The following is an 18,956-nucleotide window of genomic DNA, read 5'->3' on the forward strand; positions in this document are numbered from 1 at the left end:
TGAAAATGTTGCATTGTATATGGGGTTATACCCGAGGAGGCTGATGAAGTGAACCCAGTCCTTGGTTAGGCCTTAATAAAAATATCTACCTAGTAAAAAACAATCAATCAATTTACAAAAAGGACATGCAAGATAAAGCTCTAATCTAATCAAGTACAAAAGCAATAACATTCCCAAATTACAGTCATGAAAGCAGTTGCATCAAGTGTTCGCACCTCTGAGCCAACATCAACCTTTTCATTAAATATTTTGAGATAAGTTTGTTTTTTATTTCAGTTGTGCAGGGCTGCAGGGCTTATTTTTTAATAAACTAATCAATTTGAAAAAATAGCAAAGAAAAAGTGTTCTATTGCAACTTTTGCAACTATTGTCTCACCAGAGATGATGCTCCCGTCTCCCCTACACTGAAAAGTAAATGTTTTAGTTCTACATTTAAGCTTGTACAGTAGATTGCCTATTTTCACAATTTGTTGTACAATTAAGTATAGGGCTTATTATGGTCTTGCAGTGGAAGCACAACCTTAGTAGCTGGTTAGTAGTAGATCCTCTTTTTATGGGTGATCTATATTAGATACACATGCTTCAAACACTGTAGCAGCCAGGCTGGCAAGGGGGTAGAGTCCCACACCATACCTAACTATGTTCAGTGTCATTTTACACCGCTTTGGACTGTATATTCTGTCTAGTAAAGCAGTGCAGTGCAAACACTACAGCATACAACACCAGGAGAAAATAAGACTCTCAAACGTATGTGCCCATTAAGCACTATATTGTTTTTGTTTTGTTGTTAAAATAAACGTGAAATGGCTCTGTGTGTTTGTTCTGTTACAGGGATATACCCCATCTCTCCACCTCTTCGGTAAACTGTAAATGCATTTTCAGGTTGGGGTACCAATTTCATCCAATCAGGAGAGAGAACTCATACAAGATAAATAAATTGACTGAAACCGGATGTGATTAAACAAATAAATGAGCAGACAATTGGAACACTGTTATACAAGCTTTTAAATTATCTCTTTGGCATTCTCTCTCTTGCTTGGATTTTAATTTGTACATCTGTAATCCACCAGAATTTTTTTGTTTGTTTACTAAAGAGCTATGATTAGTATCAGGATATATACAGTAGCGCTTTTAAAAGATCAGTGGCTAATGTCATGAATTAATACATTATAATTGCCCTTGAATATTGTATTTATTTTATAAATAATTCATATTTTACTCAAGGGGGACAACGCCCTTCACTAGTTGACGATGTAATTAGTGCATGTGTGGTCCAGCCCTATGGAATGTATGGAATGCATGTGCAAATAAAACATATTGAAAATTTAAATTATTATCCTTGGGCAGTATTATTAAGTAGTTTTTTAGGTAGCACATGCATTTCATAGGGCTGGACCACACATGGACAAATGACATCAACTTGCGACATTGCCCCCTTTGTAGGGAAATTATAATGTTGGCATGTCAAACCTTCTGGCATCTCGCTGTTGAGCAGGAACCACTTATCTCCATATTTATCTCCATATTTTGAATTGTTTTTTTGTAAATCAATGCCCTACTAATTGATTAGGGTTGTCCCGATCCGATCCACGTGATCGGAAATCGGAGCCGATCACATCATTTTCAAGAATGCCACAGACGAAAAACAGTCTAAGTCCACACTATTGGTGGTATAGATAAGGGTTCAGGACAACGAGGCCTTTTCGTGGAGGGGTCAGAATGAAATGTGGACTTTCGTATGTACTCGGATCGGGAGCAAAGAAAAAGGTGAAATCCCTAGTATCAATATTATATCCATATCATGATATTAGACTGGATATTGTTTGTGATTTTGGATATACTATTGTAATATGGAATAAATATAAATATTGGATCGGGAAAGATCGGTATCAGCAGATCAAAACCAAATTATCGGAATCGGATCGGGAGCAAAAAAACTTGATCGGGACATCCCTGTACTTGATCATATTACAGCTTCACACAAAGGTATCGAAAGTAGCAGATCTACAAGCTCGAAACGCGACGCAAAGCCACATGGTTTTGAGCTTGCCGATCTGCTGCTTTTGCTGCTTTTGAATTTGAATCCTGAAAAGTAACAGTTTTGGAAAAGAAGCTCCACCCCCGCGGCTGACTGACGCGGAGTAGAGCGTTTCCGCCAAGCTGTCCGTCACGTCAGTCAGCCGCGGAGGTGGAGCTTCTTTTCCATCCACCAGCTGTCTAAAAAGCCGGAATGACGTCGGGCTTCAGCTTCCTCTGTCCACACACACACACACACAGTCCACATGCACGCACATACGCAGTTACGCACACATGCAGACTCAGACAGAGAGACAGACAGACAGGCAGACAGAAAGGAACAGGTGGGAGGGCAGGGGAGAGGAAGGGTTATAATTTTAACCCACAGGAGCATGAAGAGGGCTATAGCGAGGAGGAGGGGGGGGGGTGTCACTCCTCTGTCAGGCACTGAAATAAACTACCAGTAAGAGCCTCTCCATTCCAAAACCCTGCAGTCACCATTGGAGCTGCCTGTACCTCTCTCTCACTCTCTCTCTCTCTCTCTCTCAGTGTCTGTGTGTGTGTGTGTGTGTGTGTGTGTGTGTGTGTGTGTGTGTGTGTGTGTGTGTGTGTGTGTGTGTGTGTGTGTGTGTGTGTGTGTGCGTGTGTGTGTGTGTGTGTGTGTGTGTGTGTGTGTCTCTCTATCATCAAGACAGGACTGTAGATTCATGTGATTTTCATGAGCAGAACAGTAATGGAAATGTCCACTGCGGTGTGTGTGAGTGTGTGTGTGTGTGTGTGTGTGTGTGTGTGTGAACTGAAAGACATTAAATAAACAGCTCAATGCTGCTAATCGTACACCAACACACCAGTACAAGTGCAACAAGACAGGTCAAAGGTCATGTCTATGCTTTCGTACAGTCTTGTGACTTAAGTTAAGTCACCCACTTAAACAATTTAAGCAAACCTACTGTACATCCTTCGCCATGCGATGAATAGCAAAAATAGCCTATCTACAAGCTCACAATATCGATATTGTTATGAGACTACATATTGTCTGGAATATAATTTTTTCAAAAGGTTTAAAAAATAGCAATTATTTGAGATAATTGCAATTATTTTTGCATAATCGACATAATCACAAAAAAAGCTGAAATAACAGGTCTACAAGCTTACAACGCGTTTGTGAAGAGTTGTAAGATGGAAGATCAGCTATTTCTGCTATTTTCTTTTAAAATGTAATAATTGTATTATATCCTTCGCGATGAATAGCAAAAACAGCCTATCTATAAGCTTACAACGCGTTTGTGTCAGTAATTTCTTTGTATATTTAAGTTACTTGGCATATCTGCCCTGTGCATTCATATCACATGTGATTCATATCAACGTTCCAATGTTTACTGCCAAAACCGTAATTAAATCGTTAATCGCAACAATTTATGTGACAATGAATTGTCAACTTAAATTTGTAATCGTGACAGCCCTAGTCATCCCTGACTCACACGTGCTTCCATCACTGACACTGAGTGGACAGTGACATGAGCCACAGACAATGTCCTTGACTCGTGTGACTCAATGCTCTTCTGTCATGCTGTCAGTGAGGTGGTGGTGTTGTTTTTTAACATGTGAGATCATGTGTAGAAGTATCCCATAGAACACGCTACCATGGCTAGGCGAGGGTCGGGTGTCCTGACTCGTAAATTCCAGCAAAATAAATAACTTGTGGCTGCAGATTTATATTCAAACAAAAGATTATGCATATAACAAAAACAAAACAAAAATGATCCCTCTTTCCCTCACCATGGACCATGCCAAACTCTCTTTTTTCTCATTGTCTTCAACATCAACGTAAAGTCAGCTTCAACAAGTTCCATCACTTGCGAACTGTTGTCTTACCTCACTGCTGGCCTTGCTCTGTTTCTTTGCGTTGATGTTAACAGGCGTCTCATACACACTTGTGAAGGTGTTGTTCCTTGGGTTGTGCCTGTAGGGGTTTTAAAGCCAGCTGTCAGGATATGAAAATAATATATACCTATACAGTGCATTTTAAAGGATGATCGTTTTGGTTTCGGTCATCACGGATTTCTGAGGTCACCAGAGAAAGCCATAAAGTGTAGGCTACAGTATGAAATGGGTAAGAATCTATACAGAATGGATATTGGAGGCTTTTGGAATGTGCACAGTACTTATCCATTTGTAACTCTGAATGTGTACAAATATAACTCCCAGAGTTAAAGGTGATTTGAGTTATATCGAGATATATTCTGATTATTCAGTTACAGGGTTCTACCTGAAGTCTCTTATAGCTCTTTAGTAAACAGAAACATTTTAGTTTGGACACCAATTTTATCTAATAAGAATTGAGAGACACACTTTTTAAAGTGTTCCAGTTCCAATTTTGTACTGTATGCTCTTTTTAGTTTTAGTTTGTTTCATCGTGTCCTATTTCAGAGACGGGGAGAGCCCTGTTGCTGGGGGGAAAGAATACTCACACAGAACAGTACGGTCTCTTCTTGTGGCTGACAAAGTTGTTTGCGGTCAGCACCATCCGACAGACATCGCAATTAAAACATGCTTTGTGCCAGTTCTGAAAGAAGCAAATAATAATAATAATCAAGACGTATAAATGGGACAGATATGACATCTGTTCAGATGTAAGCTCTCTAATTCAGGAGATATGACTCTAATCTAGTTCACATTGAGAAGATGCATTCAAGAGACTGGAGTATGAAGAGACTGGAGTATGGAACAGAGATTAATGTGTATGGTTTGATTGTTTTGTCAAACATTCTGTCAGATAGTCCTGGAGGCAAGCTGGCACTCACGATCAAATAATATAATGGCTTTCTTTGAATGACAATTGAACTGTACTGCTTATCATTTGTAGTCAATCCTCGTGGCTATACTTTCCTCATGTCACATCTATGTACCGATGCAGCGTAATAAAATGTTTATGAACTTAAATTGTATTCACTGACACTGCCGCATCATGCTAAAAACGGCTGCTTTAATACAACCACCTAGCGTTTAGTCACCACCTAGTATTTGGTATAGCAGTCATGCCTGCCTGAGAGTCGTATGGTTACGTAATGGAGGCCTTTGAATAGCTCCACTGTCATCATATTAGCATCAGACGTTTGATATTTTTTATGTTGTTCTTTAATATACTGTATATAGAGTTTACTTTTCAAAAGCAGAGGCACAGATTTACACCCCATCCCCCCCTAGGAAATCCAAACCTGTCTTCATTACATTTTGGAGTGAAACCAGTTAGCACTGTAGTCAGCTCAAACTTGTGTCTTACCTAAAGGCCTGTCACAATTATTACATAATCGTCTAATTGCAATTATTATAGATTGATAATAATTTGCATACTTGTTGAAATAGTTGAAAAATGCTTATACATTTTCATCATTTTCCAAAAATAGCATAAATAGCAGGTCTACAAGCTTACAACACGTCATGAAGTTGCGTGTTGTAAGCTTGTAGATCAGAAATGTCCGCTGTTTTACCCTTTTTTAAGTATAAATGAATGTCTCAGTAATTTGTCATATCCGCCCTGTGCAATTTCTGATTATGAAGCGTAAAAACCAAACAGAATTTAAAATTGTATTCATATGTTCCAATGCCAATTAAACACAATCACATTTTTTGTGTGACAATTCAACGGTCAACATAAATTCATAATGGTGACAGCTCTAGTCTTACCTGGTCGATGCAGTTGATTTTCTCAGCTGGGTAGACCACGAACCCACAGCGTGCACAGGACTGCATGCTGACTCTGGTTCCCAAACAGCCCTTTTGGGGGGGAAAAGGTAATCAAAGCAGGGAAAGTTGAACGGAAGCTGGCTGAAAAGTTGCCGGGCAGTATATAAAGTAGACGAGGTGGCAGCGAGTGACTGACTCCCAGACCGTATGAACTGTGTGTCTCTCTGTGTCCTGGTGATAAACTGAACTCTGCTCTGTGACTGGAACCTGTTTCATACTTGACACCGGGGTCTCTGGTGCCGACCCCCCCCCCCCTCCTTTTTCGCGTGTCACATCAGATGACTCACTAGCTGAGAGAGAGAGAGAGAGAAAGAGAGAGAGAGATGAGATGTCAGGGCATGTGTGTAATCATCCAGAGATGTGGAGCTAGTCAGTCTGGTCTCGGACTCTTAAAATAGAGGAATGAGCAGAGTGTTGTAAACATGGCAGTGCACACTGTAATAACCTTTTTGTAACATTTTTTTAATGGAAAAAACACAGCCCCCTCACTCATTAGAAGGACATCAGTCGAAGGAAGCATGAGGTCAGTCCGTTGCTCTCCCCAGGTCGGCAGAGGGAGTGTAGAGCCCAGGATTACATTAGATAATTGACACTGGGTGAAAAAAATGGGGTACAAAAAAAATCAGTCACCAGAACCAGGGACATGTGTTTTTTCCTAAGATGGTTAAAATAGTTTGAAATTCAATGGCTTTGTATGATCTAATGAATAACAAATCAATATGTGTATTTGTGTACAGTATGCTTTTCTGTATTTTGTTTGTTTATGGGTCCCTCTTGAAAATGAGATGCTGCATCTCAAGGGGCTGTCCCTTCAATAAAAATCTGAAATCTGAAAATATTGAATCAAGCAACTTAAGACATACCTGTATAAGGCTTACATGGTTAAAGTTGGGTCGTAGTGCTTGGGAGATATTTCCATTTGGCTAAACAGGCGTAGTAGTGTAAGCCACCACCAACCTAGGACATGGAAAGAAGCTGTCAGTCTTTGCATGCACACAATACACAAAGTACTGTAAGTTAATCGAAAGTTCAATATTAGTAGGCCTACCTATACATTGTCTGAAGGAAGCCGAACAAAAATACTCTTTATCTTATCTCCATATGTACACGATCAGTAACAGTAAAGTACCATTGCATTGAACCTCGAATATAGGGAGGCCCGACTCAACTGTAAACAAACTGTCTATTTGCATTTATAGGAAACCAACACTTGAATTAAAGCAGCACTTTGTAGTTTGGGATATCAGTCATATGGTATCCGTGGCCACTTTGGATGCAAATAAAATGGCAGCCAATGTCTTTGACCTCATTACCTAAGAGTAATCCCTGAGTCTACGTATGCACGCACGCACGCACTCACACACGCACCTGTTCTCACCACCTTGTGCTGCTGACTACCAGCACTATAAAACCTCTTCAACAGTTGATATGAGCTATATGGTTTACAGAGCCATAGAGTAAGACAGAGTTACGCAAACTCTGTTCACTTCATGGGGCCAGTCCAATGGCGGCTCTTAATTCTACATAGACTTCTATTGAATGGGGACAACGAATGGAGACAACCGGAAGTTTACGGAATGCATTGGGGTCTATGGGCTTGTGCGAGTACATGAACCACGTGACCGGGCAGGGCTGTTTTCTGCCCCGTCAATATCGCAACTCTTCTATTAGATGGCTCTGATGGTTTAAGCTTGATCTAAATGTAGCCTACATCAGGCCTTAGTCTATTTGACCTGCCAATATGCCATGAGTAGGCTACAACAACCAGTATACACACAGTGCATGGGCCTATGCCCCTAGGGCAACCAGAAATGACAGCAAAACGAAATATTTAACCTTCTGTGAGCAGATCAATTCTTGGGACTATATTCTTCGACACTGGGCATGGGCAAAGATAAATCCCATGGGGCCCTTCTGAAGCGACTTGAAGGATCCCTTATTGCTCTGGATCAAACCTACTTTGTTGTTCACATAATGTGTCTGTCTGACATGTGAGATTGTGAGTGGGTCCTTTTTTGGTAACTTCAGGCTGAACTTCAGGGCCAGCTATTGGCTTTGGAAGCAGGGAGGCCACTTTATGGTTACATTCTGTCTGGATTTGTATATAAAATATTATGGATAACATGAACTCTATCGCTATTCTGGGGTGAAATAAAAGTATGGCATTGCAAGGCGTCTATTAATGTCAGCGCTGTAGAATTGGCTTGTAGTGCAACACTGCCACCCTCTGGTCTTAATACAGTTTTCATGACTACAAACATGCACTTTTAGTTTTGATCACTTATCAGTGTATGTGTAGCCTCATGATATCAGTTGTGTCTAGAGAATGATCGGTCTATCTTCAGGTTTACAATCCAATGGGAAGTTTCCTAATCTAAATAATGAATTCTCTCTCTCTCTCTCAACAGTGAACAATAAACCAAAAAGAGTCAAATAAACAGGTCATACATTTAGATGTGTTTTCCTGGAAAATAAGTATTTGATTAAAAGGTTGGGTAACCTGTTTTAGTTTTTCTATTAAAACAAATACAAAGCAATATAATGATCACAGTATCATAATCGATTGCAGTGTTTGTTCAGTAACAAGTTTAAGTTCCCTGCCTTACCATTTGAAAATAAATTTCAGGTGGGTCCATTTGGTTACAGTTGAACACTCTTGGATTTTAAAGTAAACTATAACTTGACTTATTGACTACAAGCATAGTGAGCTTGTAGTCGATCATGTCGGGCAAACAACTCTCGTTAGGGTCTCGACCTGAAAAGTTTGGGAGCCACTGCTCTAACTAAAGGAAGAGTCATGTACTTTTTATTTGAATTGTAATCCCCATAGGGATGGGATTTTAGATCGCCTCATATAAGAACAGTGTTTGAAAAATAAACAAATCATCCCGGCCGTTTCACTCATGGATATGAAGAATCAACTGACTGAGAGAAAACGCTAATGTTACTGCTGCTGAATTAATTACATTTTCACTAGAAACAGACTGTATGAAATATGAGTGACTGACTGTCGTAGACGATAGACACCTCCCTGACAATATCGCAAAGACAGTTTGTTTATTTTTGGACCACAGCTCTTATATGAGACGATTTTAAGATTGACTTACTTTTACTTAGGCCCATCGCTTCCAGTGGAGCATAGGCCATCTACGACTCTTCTCCATCCAACACGGTTTTGGGCTATCCTTTCTGCCTCGCGCCAGCTGATTCCCTGTCTCTTCAGCTCCGCCTCAGTGTCCCGCCTCTAGGTGTTTTTGGGTCGCCCTCTCTTCCGCTTCCACTGGGGATTCCACGTCAGGGCCTGGCGAGTGGTGCTGGTTGTTGGTTTCCTCAGTGTGCGATTTTAAGATGACCCCATGTTATTCTCCAAAGAGTCTATAGGGTCATTTTGACCCGTTTTTTCATTTTCAAAATCAAGGGAAAGGTACAGTATGTTAAAATATTGTTTTAGGATATGGAAATGGTTAGATGTGTTAGTATTGTCTAGTACCTAATGTGCTTGTCATTACTAACAATTCAATCTCTATTTTTTTCACTCTCAGGCAATTTGGTCAGAATTTATTGATGGGATAGCCCCTTTAGATGCAGTATATCATTTTAGAGGGGGTCCTATGTACAGGTACTACGTATACACAATACACTGACTACGCAATACACAATACACACATGTACAGATACGCTTGCTCATCCACCCACACCCCCAGCCATCTCATTGTATACAAAGACATGGAGAATACAGTATAGTAACAGTACAATGACTATATATATGTATAAAGGTCAGAAATAAACAGTAGTACAAGCAATGTTAATAGCATGAACAGGTTGTTTCGAGGTGTGAATACAAGGAAGGAGAGGGAACAGATTTAAGAGGAAGAGGAAGATTGGTCCAGTCACATGGAGCTTTGTAGTGGAATGGCCTGTAAGTATGGATGTTGTGTAGATCTAAGTGGATGTATATGGTTCCAGTGACTTTATGTTTATTGCAACCACAGGTTGCATTTACTATGAATCAAGAAATGAAAAAAAATCTGCACACCATTTTCGGCTCCCAAATATTTATTTTACTTATTTGGGAGCAGAAAATGGTGGGCAGACATTTCTTGATTTGTACTTTATTTGATCCAGCACCCAGTCTACATAGGTCCATAGATGTCCATGGTTTTTTTGGGCCGTTTGTTCAGCCTTCTCTACCACATTTACTATGAAACCATTCTCATACCATATAGCGAATCGTCAATATATGGCCATATCACGCCTCGTAACACCACCCCTCCATAATGGTCACGCCTCGTGACATCATGAAGACCCTTAGATCTTGTGCATTTTTTGGTCAAAGACACTGTTCATCTAACCTTGGATAACCATATATGGAGAAGACTGGATCATCACCTAGATCTGCATATATAGAGCCGGCCAGCAACTCTACATCTGACCTCAAACCTCAGACCCTTATATCTCCATATATGGAGCTGATCTGTTCTGACATGCCATATGTTGATCCTTTCTCACCCGTCCTTCCTTTTCTGATATGTTGATCTGACCTCATCAAACCCTGTACACTCAAGACACGCTCCATATATGGCCAGTACAGAATTAATTCCATATGTTGATCTGACCCCCCATGCCAAAGCATCAGCGCTCGCCCAGCAGTCTGCCGTCACCCAGGCGGATGCGTGCTCGCGACCTCGCCGCTTCTTGCCCTCAGGGTATCTTATTATGTTATGTTAAAATGATTTTGTTTTTTTTAAATTACTTACTGCTGTATTGTCTGAAGGAAGCCAAAACAAAATAAGTTTTACTCTTATGTACCTGTGTACACAAGACGTAACAATAACGAAACATAGAAAGGCCCTTTCGCCAACCCCACCTAGGGTATGGGCACTGATGACAGCGTCCCCAGCAGGAATTGAACCCAGGACCTTCTAGCTGTGAGGCGTTGGCACTACCGACTGTGCCACCGTGCCCCCTGGACTTTTAAAATGGTTGAATAAGCTGGCGTGATTAAGCTGATGTCTTTTAAAGTAACCTGGGTGATTGAATCTCTTATCACAATGTTGACAGTGGAAAGGCTTTTCTCCAGTGTGGACACGCTGGTGTTCGCTCCGATTACTTGACGTTCTGAAACTCTTGTCGCAATGTTGACAGTGGAAAGGTTTTTCTCCAGTATGGACACGCTGGTGTGCGTTACGATGACTTGACTGAAAGAAACTCTTGTCACAATGTTTACACCGAAAAGGTTTTTCTCCAGTGTGGATACGCCGGTGTCTCTTCAGTTCAGACGACTGAATGAAACTCTTGTCGCAATGTTCACAGTGGAAAGGTTTTACTTCTGTGTGATGACGCTGGTGTGACTTCAGGTCAGATGACTGAGCGAAACTCTCGTCGCAATGTTTGCACTGGAAAGGTCTTTCTCCAGTGTGGATACGCTGGTGTGTCTTAAGAGAACTTGCCGCACTGTAACTCTTGTTACAATTCTTACAGGGGAAAGGTTTTACCCCAGTGTGGACACGCTGGTGTGTCTTCAGGTGACCTGACTCACTGAAACTCTTGTCACAAATTTTACAGGGGAAGGGTTTTTCTCCAGTGTGGGTACGATGGTGTGCCTTCAAGTGACCTGACTGACTGAAATTCTTGTCACAAAGTTTACAGTGGAAACGTTTTTCTCCAGTGTGGACAATCTGATGTCTCTTCAGTTCAGATGACTGGATGAAACTCTTGTCGCAATGTTCACAGTGGAAAGGTTTTTCTCCAGTGTGGACATACTGGTGTCTCTTCAGTTCACCTGACTGAGTGAAGGTCTTGTCGCAATGGTCACAGTGGAAAGGTTTTTCTCCAGTATGGACACGCTGGTGTAACTTAAGACGGTATGAACGGCTGAAGCTCTTGTTACACAGTTTACACTGGAAATGTATTTCTCCAGTGTGGACACCTCCACTTGTCTCCCCCCAATCATCACTGTCTTCAGTGACTTCAGTGTCAGATTCGAGCTCAAGTTCAATTTCAGAGCAGTGTGAAGAGATGTCTTCATCACCATCTTCACTTTTCACTGATAGTAATGTCAATGTTGATCCGTCGGGCTCCTCTGGTCTTTGAAACAGCTCCTCCGGTTCCTCTTTAATCTGTGGAGGCTCTGGTTCCTCCTGGAGCAGACGGGGGCTCCTCTCCTGTTCAGGACAAACCTCCTCTTTACACACAACCATGTGCAGGATGTCTAGGAAAAAAGTATATATAAGAAAATAGCATGATAGTCAATACTGGATTTCTAAAATGTAAATCTATTTTTCTATCTTCCTTGTTCCATGTATATTGTCTACTAAGACTGACCAAACAGTTACTTAATAAGAATCTGTCTATGTCTAGGGATAATTTCACAAACCACTGATTAGCGTAAACTTTCTTGTGCATGCTGCCAGTAGGCCAGCATCTAATATAATGTGGTGCAAGTTATGGTCATGTTTCAGTTTCTTCCAGATTACTTTATATTAGTGACGTGCCATGCACTGAAATCTAAGAATAGTTGCAGATATACTTAAGGTACAGCCTTTAGTTCAGACACTAGTATTATTGGTCCGACACAACAACGTACCTCAAACCCTAACCTAACCATAACCGCAAGCACGGGAGCAGCACATGTTTGAGTGCTAGTCCGAATGTTGTTCCCGCATGTCAGACTAATGCTCTGTCAGAATTACCATGGGATCCCTTATTTTAACGTAATTCCCAGTGAAACAGGGGTTCGTGGCTGACAACTGAGTTTTCCAGCTCAATGTTTACAGCCACACAGCATACGCACACAAATGTGATTTGTGATCGAAACTGCATCCTGCAACAAGGCAGTGCCTTCAAGTGTGTATGTAACGGCATTGGCTATTTCTCACCTCAGAACATTGTTTATAACATAATGTATAACGCACCATTCGGCCATCCTTTGTTACGATTCAGAGTCACACTGTCCTCTAGAATCTAGCATACCATAGGTTAAATGGCTAATGGATCATAGCTGTTTGAAAGACTACTTGACAAGTGCTTAAAATTATGTTAACATTGGTTTGATAGTCCGGCAGCCGACAGGCTTCTTTTGTTTAAAGTGGGAAATTTGGCATATAGTCTTTTTTATTGGCCTAAAATATTGTCTAGAATCTAGATACATACATTCATGAATCCACTTGCTGACCGGCTGTCGGTATTGAGCTATTTCTTTTATAGGGGTTTCTTGTGTTAGGCAAAAATGTAAAACATTTCAAACTTTCCTTTAAATAGCATGTGACATGTCAAACTAGGAGTTTTTCATGATTCTGAATCTATTCCAAGCATTACCGTAGTTTTGCACAAAAAACACTCCTTGGGCTAAAAACAGCCATAGCCACTTTTCATGACGGCTATGGCCACCTCCTTCTACTACAGTGAATGGAAAAGTGACTGATGTTAGTCTGGCAGACTAAGGGCCGATTCATACTACTATTTTAGAGCCGAATAAAAGTTGGTTCGGCTCTGTAGAGCCTACAATTTGACGTCATTTGAGGTTCGGGGGGGGCGGGTACCGTCCTAAAGTCGTCTCTTCGGTGCTACTGAAAATTTCTGACGAGCCGAAATCATTTCGGCACTACAGTGCCGAAACAGCGGTAAAATAGGAGTATGAATCGGCCCTTACATCAGTCACTTTTCCATTCACTGTAGTAGAAGGAGGTGCGTGAAAAATCGGTCTATAGGCTGTCTGGAATAATTGGTTCTCAAGGCCACCTACTGTTTTTGTTTGACAGGAGGTGATTAGGATTGGGCTATATCTTATTCCACTATTTAAAAAAGTTCAATTAGCAAATCTACAAGCTCACAACGGCTAGATCGGCCGTAGATCAGCTAGTTGAACTATTTTAAAATGTTTTTCTAAATACTAAGAAAATAGCAAATAAGTGTAGAGTAACTTCAACAATTATTTATTTGCATCTAACTAAACTCAGCACAAAATGTTTGGAAACTACTGTGTGAGAGTGCAATCATCCAATCCACTACGCAACTCAAAGCAAGGGTGAATACCAACCACTTGCCATTTTGCCAAATGTTTTGGAGGCACGTTTAGCCGTGTTGCTCATTCTGCGAATGCCCGATCCTTACAATCTAAAAACATACAGTATTCTTAAAGTGGAGAAAAAATTGACCAAAGTTACGTTTCCAAACTTTTTGTGCTGAGTTTATGTTCCCATTATGACCACGGATATTCTCCGAATTGAATTGAACTTTCACTCTCTGTACTTGGTCCCCTCGTTTTCCCCTCTACACCAAATCTAATGTGGTGCGTAAAATGTCCCCCGCAAGAGCATAGGGATCCCTGCAAGAGCATAGGGATGATAGTTGGTGGTTAAACCACAAATCAAACCAGCTCAGTGGCCTTGTGGGTAGAGTGTCCGCACTGAGACTGGGAGGTTGGGGTTCAATCGCCGGCCGGGTCATACCAAAGACCCAGGACCCAGTGCCTCCCTGCTTGACACTCAGCATTGGGGGTAAGTCCCTGCGACATACTAGCGTCATGTCCAGGGGGTGTACTTGTACATCAAGCTGCCTCGCGCTACAGAAACAGGAGATAGGCTCCTGCCCTATGGGCCTCATGGCTCGGCAAGGCTACTTAAACCACAAATCAAGAGGCTTATAAAAAGCCAAATATCTGTGTTTCTAGACCTCTCACGTCCTACAGAGACACGCTATAAAATCAGTTTTCCACTACTACCAAACTACTTTTACCAAGCAAGGCTGGATGACGGAGGTGCTTCAGTTTCATGATGTCATGCAGTCGGCGACTTGAGCTGTGTCATGTGACACACTGTTGTAGATGCTTTGGTCTACGACCACTCTAGAAAAATGTGGTGCAGTTTTTCTCTTTTATTGCATATTTAATTATGCCTATGCATAGTGATTGATTGATTCAGTACTTTTAGTATTCAATCAATACAGTCAATACAGTAAAACATTTAGACCAAAAGATAATAAAACACATAGCAAACCTAGGGACTCCATTGTGGTCCTATAATATCCGGATATTATCATTTTTGTGATTATTATATTATAGTTAGGGGAAAAAAGCTTACTGAGGTGTGGGTGGTCTTCAGGTTCCTCCTGTTTAATAGAAATGTCCCTGGCGGAGTCTGGAGAGTTCATCTTCACCTGCAGTCTGGATCATTCCACACACCGGTCTGAAATGAAAAGAATATATTTTACTTAATACTTATGCACACCGCTGCCATCTTGCCAGCAAGGTGCTAACTGCAACTTCCCATTGACAACCTAAATTTGTAATCATGACAGCCCCTAATTACAATGGACAAAGATTTTTGCTCCTCATTGCTGATTGATTGATTGATTGATTGATTGATTGTAGTAGTAGTTGGGTACATTTCAAAGAAAGTACAGGTCAGGTCAATACAAAATCTGCTAGGATAAAACCAAGAACTAAAAAACATTGCATGGATGCACCTTGGACGTATCCTCAGTGATGTATCCCAAGGTCATCAGGGTTTCGGGTGCAACATCATACCCCTCACTCAGGTGACCCAGCCGGGGTGATCAATTCCCGACTTCCCAGTCAATAAAAACTAAACACTTCTATAAAAAAAGAAAAATGGATATCATCATAGCTCTGCTGTCCATAGCTCTAATGCCTTCATTAGAGCTCTAATGCCTTCATTAGAGCTATGGAACTGTTCTCTTCCTACGCTTGCATAAATGCAGACCAGCCTCTCGTCTGTAGCGTAAATATAATAAACGTTTTACCTACTCACCAATACAAAGGCAGTTTGTGTAAATAGAAAGCCTACTTTCCTTAGTGGACGACTGGACGCACTCTTAGTCCCCCACCACCAGTGCATTTTCTACGTGTGGTGGGGGGCTCAGAGTGCATCCACCAGTGGCGTCAACTCTGTGGGTGCTCAGGAGCAGAAGCACCCACTGGCAAAATAATAAGCCAATAATAATAAGTTGCGGGGCGGGTGGGCACCTTAAAATATATAGGCTACTCTAAGGTGGACACCCACTGTCGTTATAGGAACCTTCCGCCACTGGCATCCACTAAGGAAAGTAGGCTTTCTTTTATATTTCCGCTACAGAGGAGAGGCTAGTCTGCATTTCACTGTAAAGATAGTTTGTTATCAGCGAGCCAGGTGCAGATTCTACCGAGTTCAGAGCTGAGGGCCTCTTCAAAGTCCTTTTAATAGACTGAAAGTCTTCAAAGTCCTTAGACTCACTAAATTGAGAAAGGACGCAATCAAGTCACCCTCCGGGGGTCCTGAGATGCAATAATGTATACTCTGGGACATTGAAAACGTACCGGTATTTACTATTTACATCACTGTCAACCTGCAGTTTGTTCCTGTCTGAGACCAGCAGTGCCGAGTCATCCACGTACAGGAACAAGTCACACAAGCTGATGTCATGTCGTTTACAGGAATTATGCTTCCTTGTGGAACGCCAAGGCTCACTGGGAGGGGGGGGAGACATTTTCTATTCATAGCATTTAAAGACATATACTGTGCAAATATACACTTAAAATGATATTGTGACTTTGTTATATTTGATTGAGAAAAATAAAAACAAGATACAGAGAAAATAAATATATTGAATTGTGAGTTAAACTCATTCTTCATGAGGAGGCTGAAAGGACAACACCGTCGTCTTCCTGTTTATTTTATTCCTGTTTTAACAGGCATAAGAGGGCTTTCCAGCAGCAATACTACTAGACCTGGTTCTTGAATCATCATGGCAGTCATGTTTCAGGGCTACAATTTACATACTGTAAAAAAAATAAAAAATAAACATGCATTTAAACTCACCAATGGGGTTACATTGTCAATAGCGACATCATCATCATCAACAATGCTGCAACAAAACAATTTATATAAATCTTTTGCTGCTGCTAATTCTATTTGTGTTCTTAAATTAGTCAATGATGAAACACAACCGTGATTAGTTCATCGATCTTACCTGCTGTGCTTCAGTGGTTGAGCTGCTAACTCCTGCTAGTAAACTGTTATAAGTTTTCCTGCTTGTCCATGTACATCTAAGTCTGTGTACGACGACACTGTTTTAAAACGACGCACTTTAGTTTTCTTGTTGTTGTTATAAATCATGGTATTTTAACGTCAACAACAGTCAGCCATGCAGTCAACCAGTCAACAGTACACAACGTACGTAGGCTACTGCATTGTGGGTATGTTCTTCTTCTGACCAGGTTGGAGAGGTTTTCTCTCTGCTCTTCCATGTGGTCAGGTAGGACACCTACTGGTTGACAAGAGGTATTGCATACAACTCAAAGAAAACAACTAGTCTTCCCAAACATTCTCTCCAACTCAGTCAACAGCAGAGTTGGGTGTAACGAGTAACGGAAAATATCGTTACTGTAACGACACTACTTTGGTCGGTAGCGAGTAATATAACGACACTACTCCTCCAAAATTGATAATCACACTACAGTTACTGGTCGCTTTAGCGCTGCCGTTACTCGCTACTTGCGTCATGTGGCTGCTTTCAGCAGTGTTGCTTTAGAGAATAATGCACACAACGGAGATGAGTTGAACATGAACACTAATGGTGCGCTGGCAACACAGTACGCAGTACGGACTAGAACATGTCAAACCGGTGTCAGATCATCAGCAGCACAGCATTTTTCGTTACTGTCGTGGACTCGTAGGGTGGCCAGACGTCCGGTTTTAGACCCACCTTTCCTCCTCCCAACTCAACCTCTGGCCGGACACATCATTGTCCGTTTTTTTGTGATATAGCCTACAGTGCTTGTGTCATAACTGTCATTTAAGTCGTCTCTGTATTAAAATCTCCGTAGCACTTTTCCGCTGCACAGAAAGCTCCCAGTCTCCCCACTGTCACAGAGACAGAGCAGGCGTTGGGGTGTTGCCATGTCCGCTTATTACAAGCGACTTTGGGCTTGTTTTATGATAGCCCAGTCAGGCTTCTTTTGGGCTGTTTTCATAGACATGGCTGCTTGTTTCTCTTCTAAAACCTGGCAACACTGCCAATGGGAGGGTGTGTTTGTTTGTTGTAGAACGTGTGCTCTCACAATCACTAGTTAGTTAATGTAGAGATAAATAAACCAAATATGCCGAAATGAAAAACTACATTTAATGAGCAATGGAGCAGGGGACTCCACATCATAAAGAAAGGGATCCTAAAGCACTGTGAACATAATTATAGTCTACTGATTTATCTCAGTCTCATTATTTTATTTGAATATATATTGTTGGGAAAGTTAATATTTGCCTAGAACCACGTGGTACAGTGGTTTTCAACCATTTTCATATCAAGGTCCAGTATGTATTCTGCATTTTAGCCATGGACCACCATTTGATGAGATTTGGCCTCACAGACCCCAAACTAAATATTATATTGTTGTGTGGCAGTTCAGTGCAAATTATTTGACAATGCATCTCAGGCGATTTTATGGAGTAACGCAAAAGTAATGTAACGAGTAATGTAACTAGTTACTTTCTCCAGGGAGTAATAAAGTAATGTAAGGCATTACTTTTTTCAAAGGTAATATGTAATATGTAGTGCCTTACTTTTATGAGTAACGGACCCCAACTCTGGTCAACAGTATAGTAAAATGCCTACACTTTCCCTGAAAGTAATTATTTGTGACACATTGTGATCTTGTAGATCTGACTACAAGTTATGGCCAGACCAGTGATGCACCATAAATGGGTTAAAAAATACGGTTCATTTGGTATTCATAATGAATATGGTCGATCACTATTATTTGTTATTGTGTTGTGTTGGAATAGTTAGTAACAGCTACAGATGATGAACAACAGCCCTGTTATCCATTGTGGTTTCTGGGACACAACTACAGTATATCTACAGTAACACCTGTGTTCACACCAATCATTATACATAGTATAACTACAACTACTGTATAATATGCCTTTTTAAAATATTGTTCTAACTCAGGTTCATATTATTATAGATAGTTATTGTTATATCTATATTATAGGTGTATTCTGGTTACTAGCCTACTTCTACTTAAAATATTAAGTATTATTATTCATCATCACACCTCCACTTCATAATAGCTATGCTTATTGTAATGTGTCTTTATTGTCTATACACTCTAAACATCTGTATAGTTAGTAAACACTATTATAAAATAATAATAATAATAATAATAATAATAATAATAATAACAACCAGTATTGTAA

At 40.7% G+C, this 18,956-nt stretch overlaps 2 protein-coding genes across 6 annotated transcripts in view; both read right to left on the reverse strand.

Annotated features, from left to right (window-relative positions):
* Positions 1 to 5,950, reverse strand: part of nrap (nebulin-related anchoring protein) — a 57,658-nt gene extending 51,708 nt beyond the window's left edge. For all 3 annotated transcript variants that reach the window (XM_080789479.1, XM_080789478.1, XM_080789477.1), the window contains exons 1-3: positions 5,704 to 5,950; positions 4,488 to 4,582; positions 3,892 to 3,979 (exon numbers count right to left, since the gene is read on the reverse strand). In XM_080789479.1, coding sequence (XP_080645605.1) covers positions 3,892 to 3,979; positions 4,488 to 4,582; positions 5,704 to 5,769 — 249 coding nt within the window. In that variant the 5' untranslated portion in view covers positions 5,770 to 5,950. The remainder of the gene's footprint in view (positions 1 to 3,891; positions 3,980 to 4,487; positions 4,583 to 5,703) is intronic.
* A 3,375-nt stretch (positions 5,951 to 9,325) lies between these two features.
* Positions 9,326 to 16,897, reverse strand: LOC308332728 (uncharacterized protein). Of its 3 annotated transcripts, XM_080788765.1 has the most exons (4): positions 16,732 to 16,897; positions 15,229 to 15,357; positions 14,844 to 14,948; positions 9,326 to 11,974 (listed from the first exon to the last, which is right to left on the reverse strand). In XM_080788765.1, exons 3-4 carry the CDS (start codon positions 14,911 to 14,913, stop codon positions 10,686 to 10,688), a joined length of 1,359 nt encoding a protein of 452 aa, XP_080644891.1. In that variant the 5' UTR covers positions 14,914 to 14,948; positions 15,229 to 15,357; positions 16,732 to 16,897; the 3' UTR covers positions 9,326 to 10,685. The 3 variants fall into 3 exon arrangements, with proteins under 3 accessions (XP_080644891.1, XP_080644892.1, XP_080644890.1); XM_080788766.1 differs by lacking the exon at positions 15,229 to 15,357; XM_080788764.1 differs by lacking the exon at positions 16,732 to 16,897 and adding an exon at positions 16,581 to 16,617 and having other exon boundaries at positions 14,844 to 15,357.
* Positions 16,898 to 18,956: the final 2,059 nt, after the last annotated feature.

Source organism: Protomyctophum bolini (assembly GCF_963924005.1).
Source record: "Protomyctophum bolini genome assembly, chromosome: 18".
NCBI classification, from domain to species: domain Eukaryota; kingdom Metazoa; phylum Chordata; class Actinopteri; order Myctophiformes; family Myctophidae; genus Protomyctophum; species Protomyctophum bolini.

Excerpts from the sequence above, each read along its gene's own strand:
- LOC308332728 (XM_080788766.1), bottom strand. The coding sequence starts at position 14,913 with ATGAACTCTCCAGACTCCGCCAGGGACATTTCTATTAAACAGGAGGAA. Across the intron at positions 11,975-14,843 it reads TGAAGACCACCCACACCTCA|ACATCCTGCACATGGTTGTG; the intron begins GTAAGCTTTTTT and ends CTTTTTTCCTAG.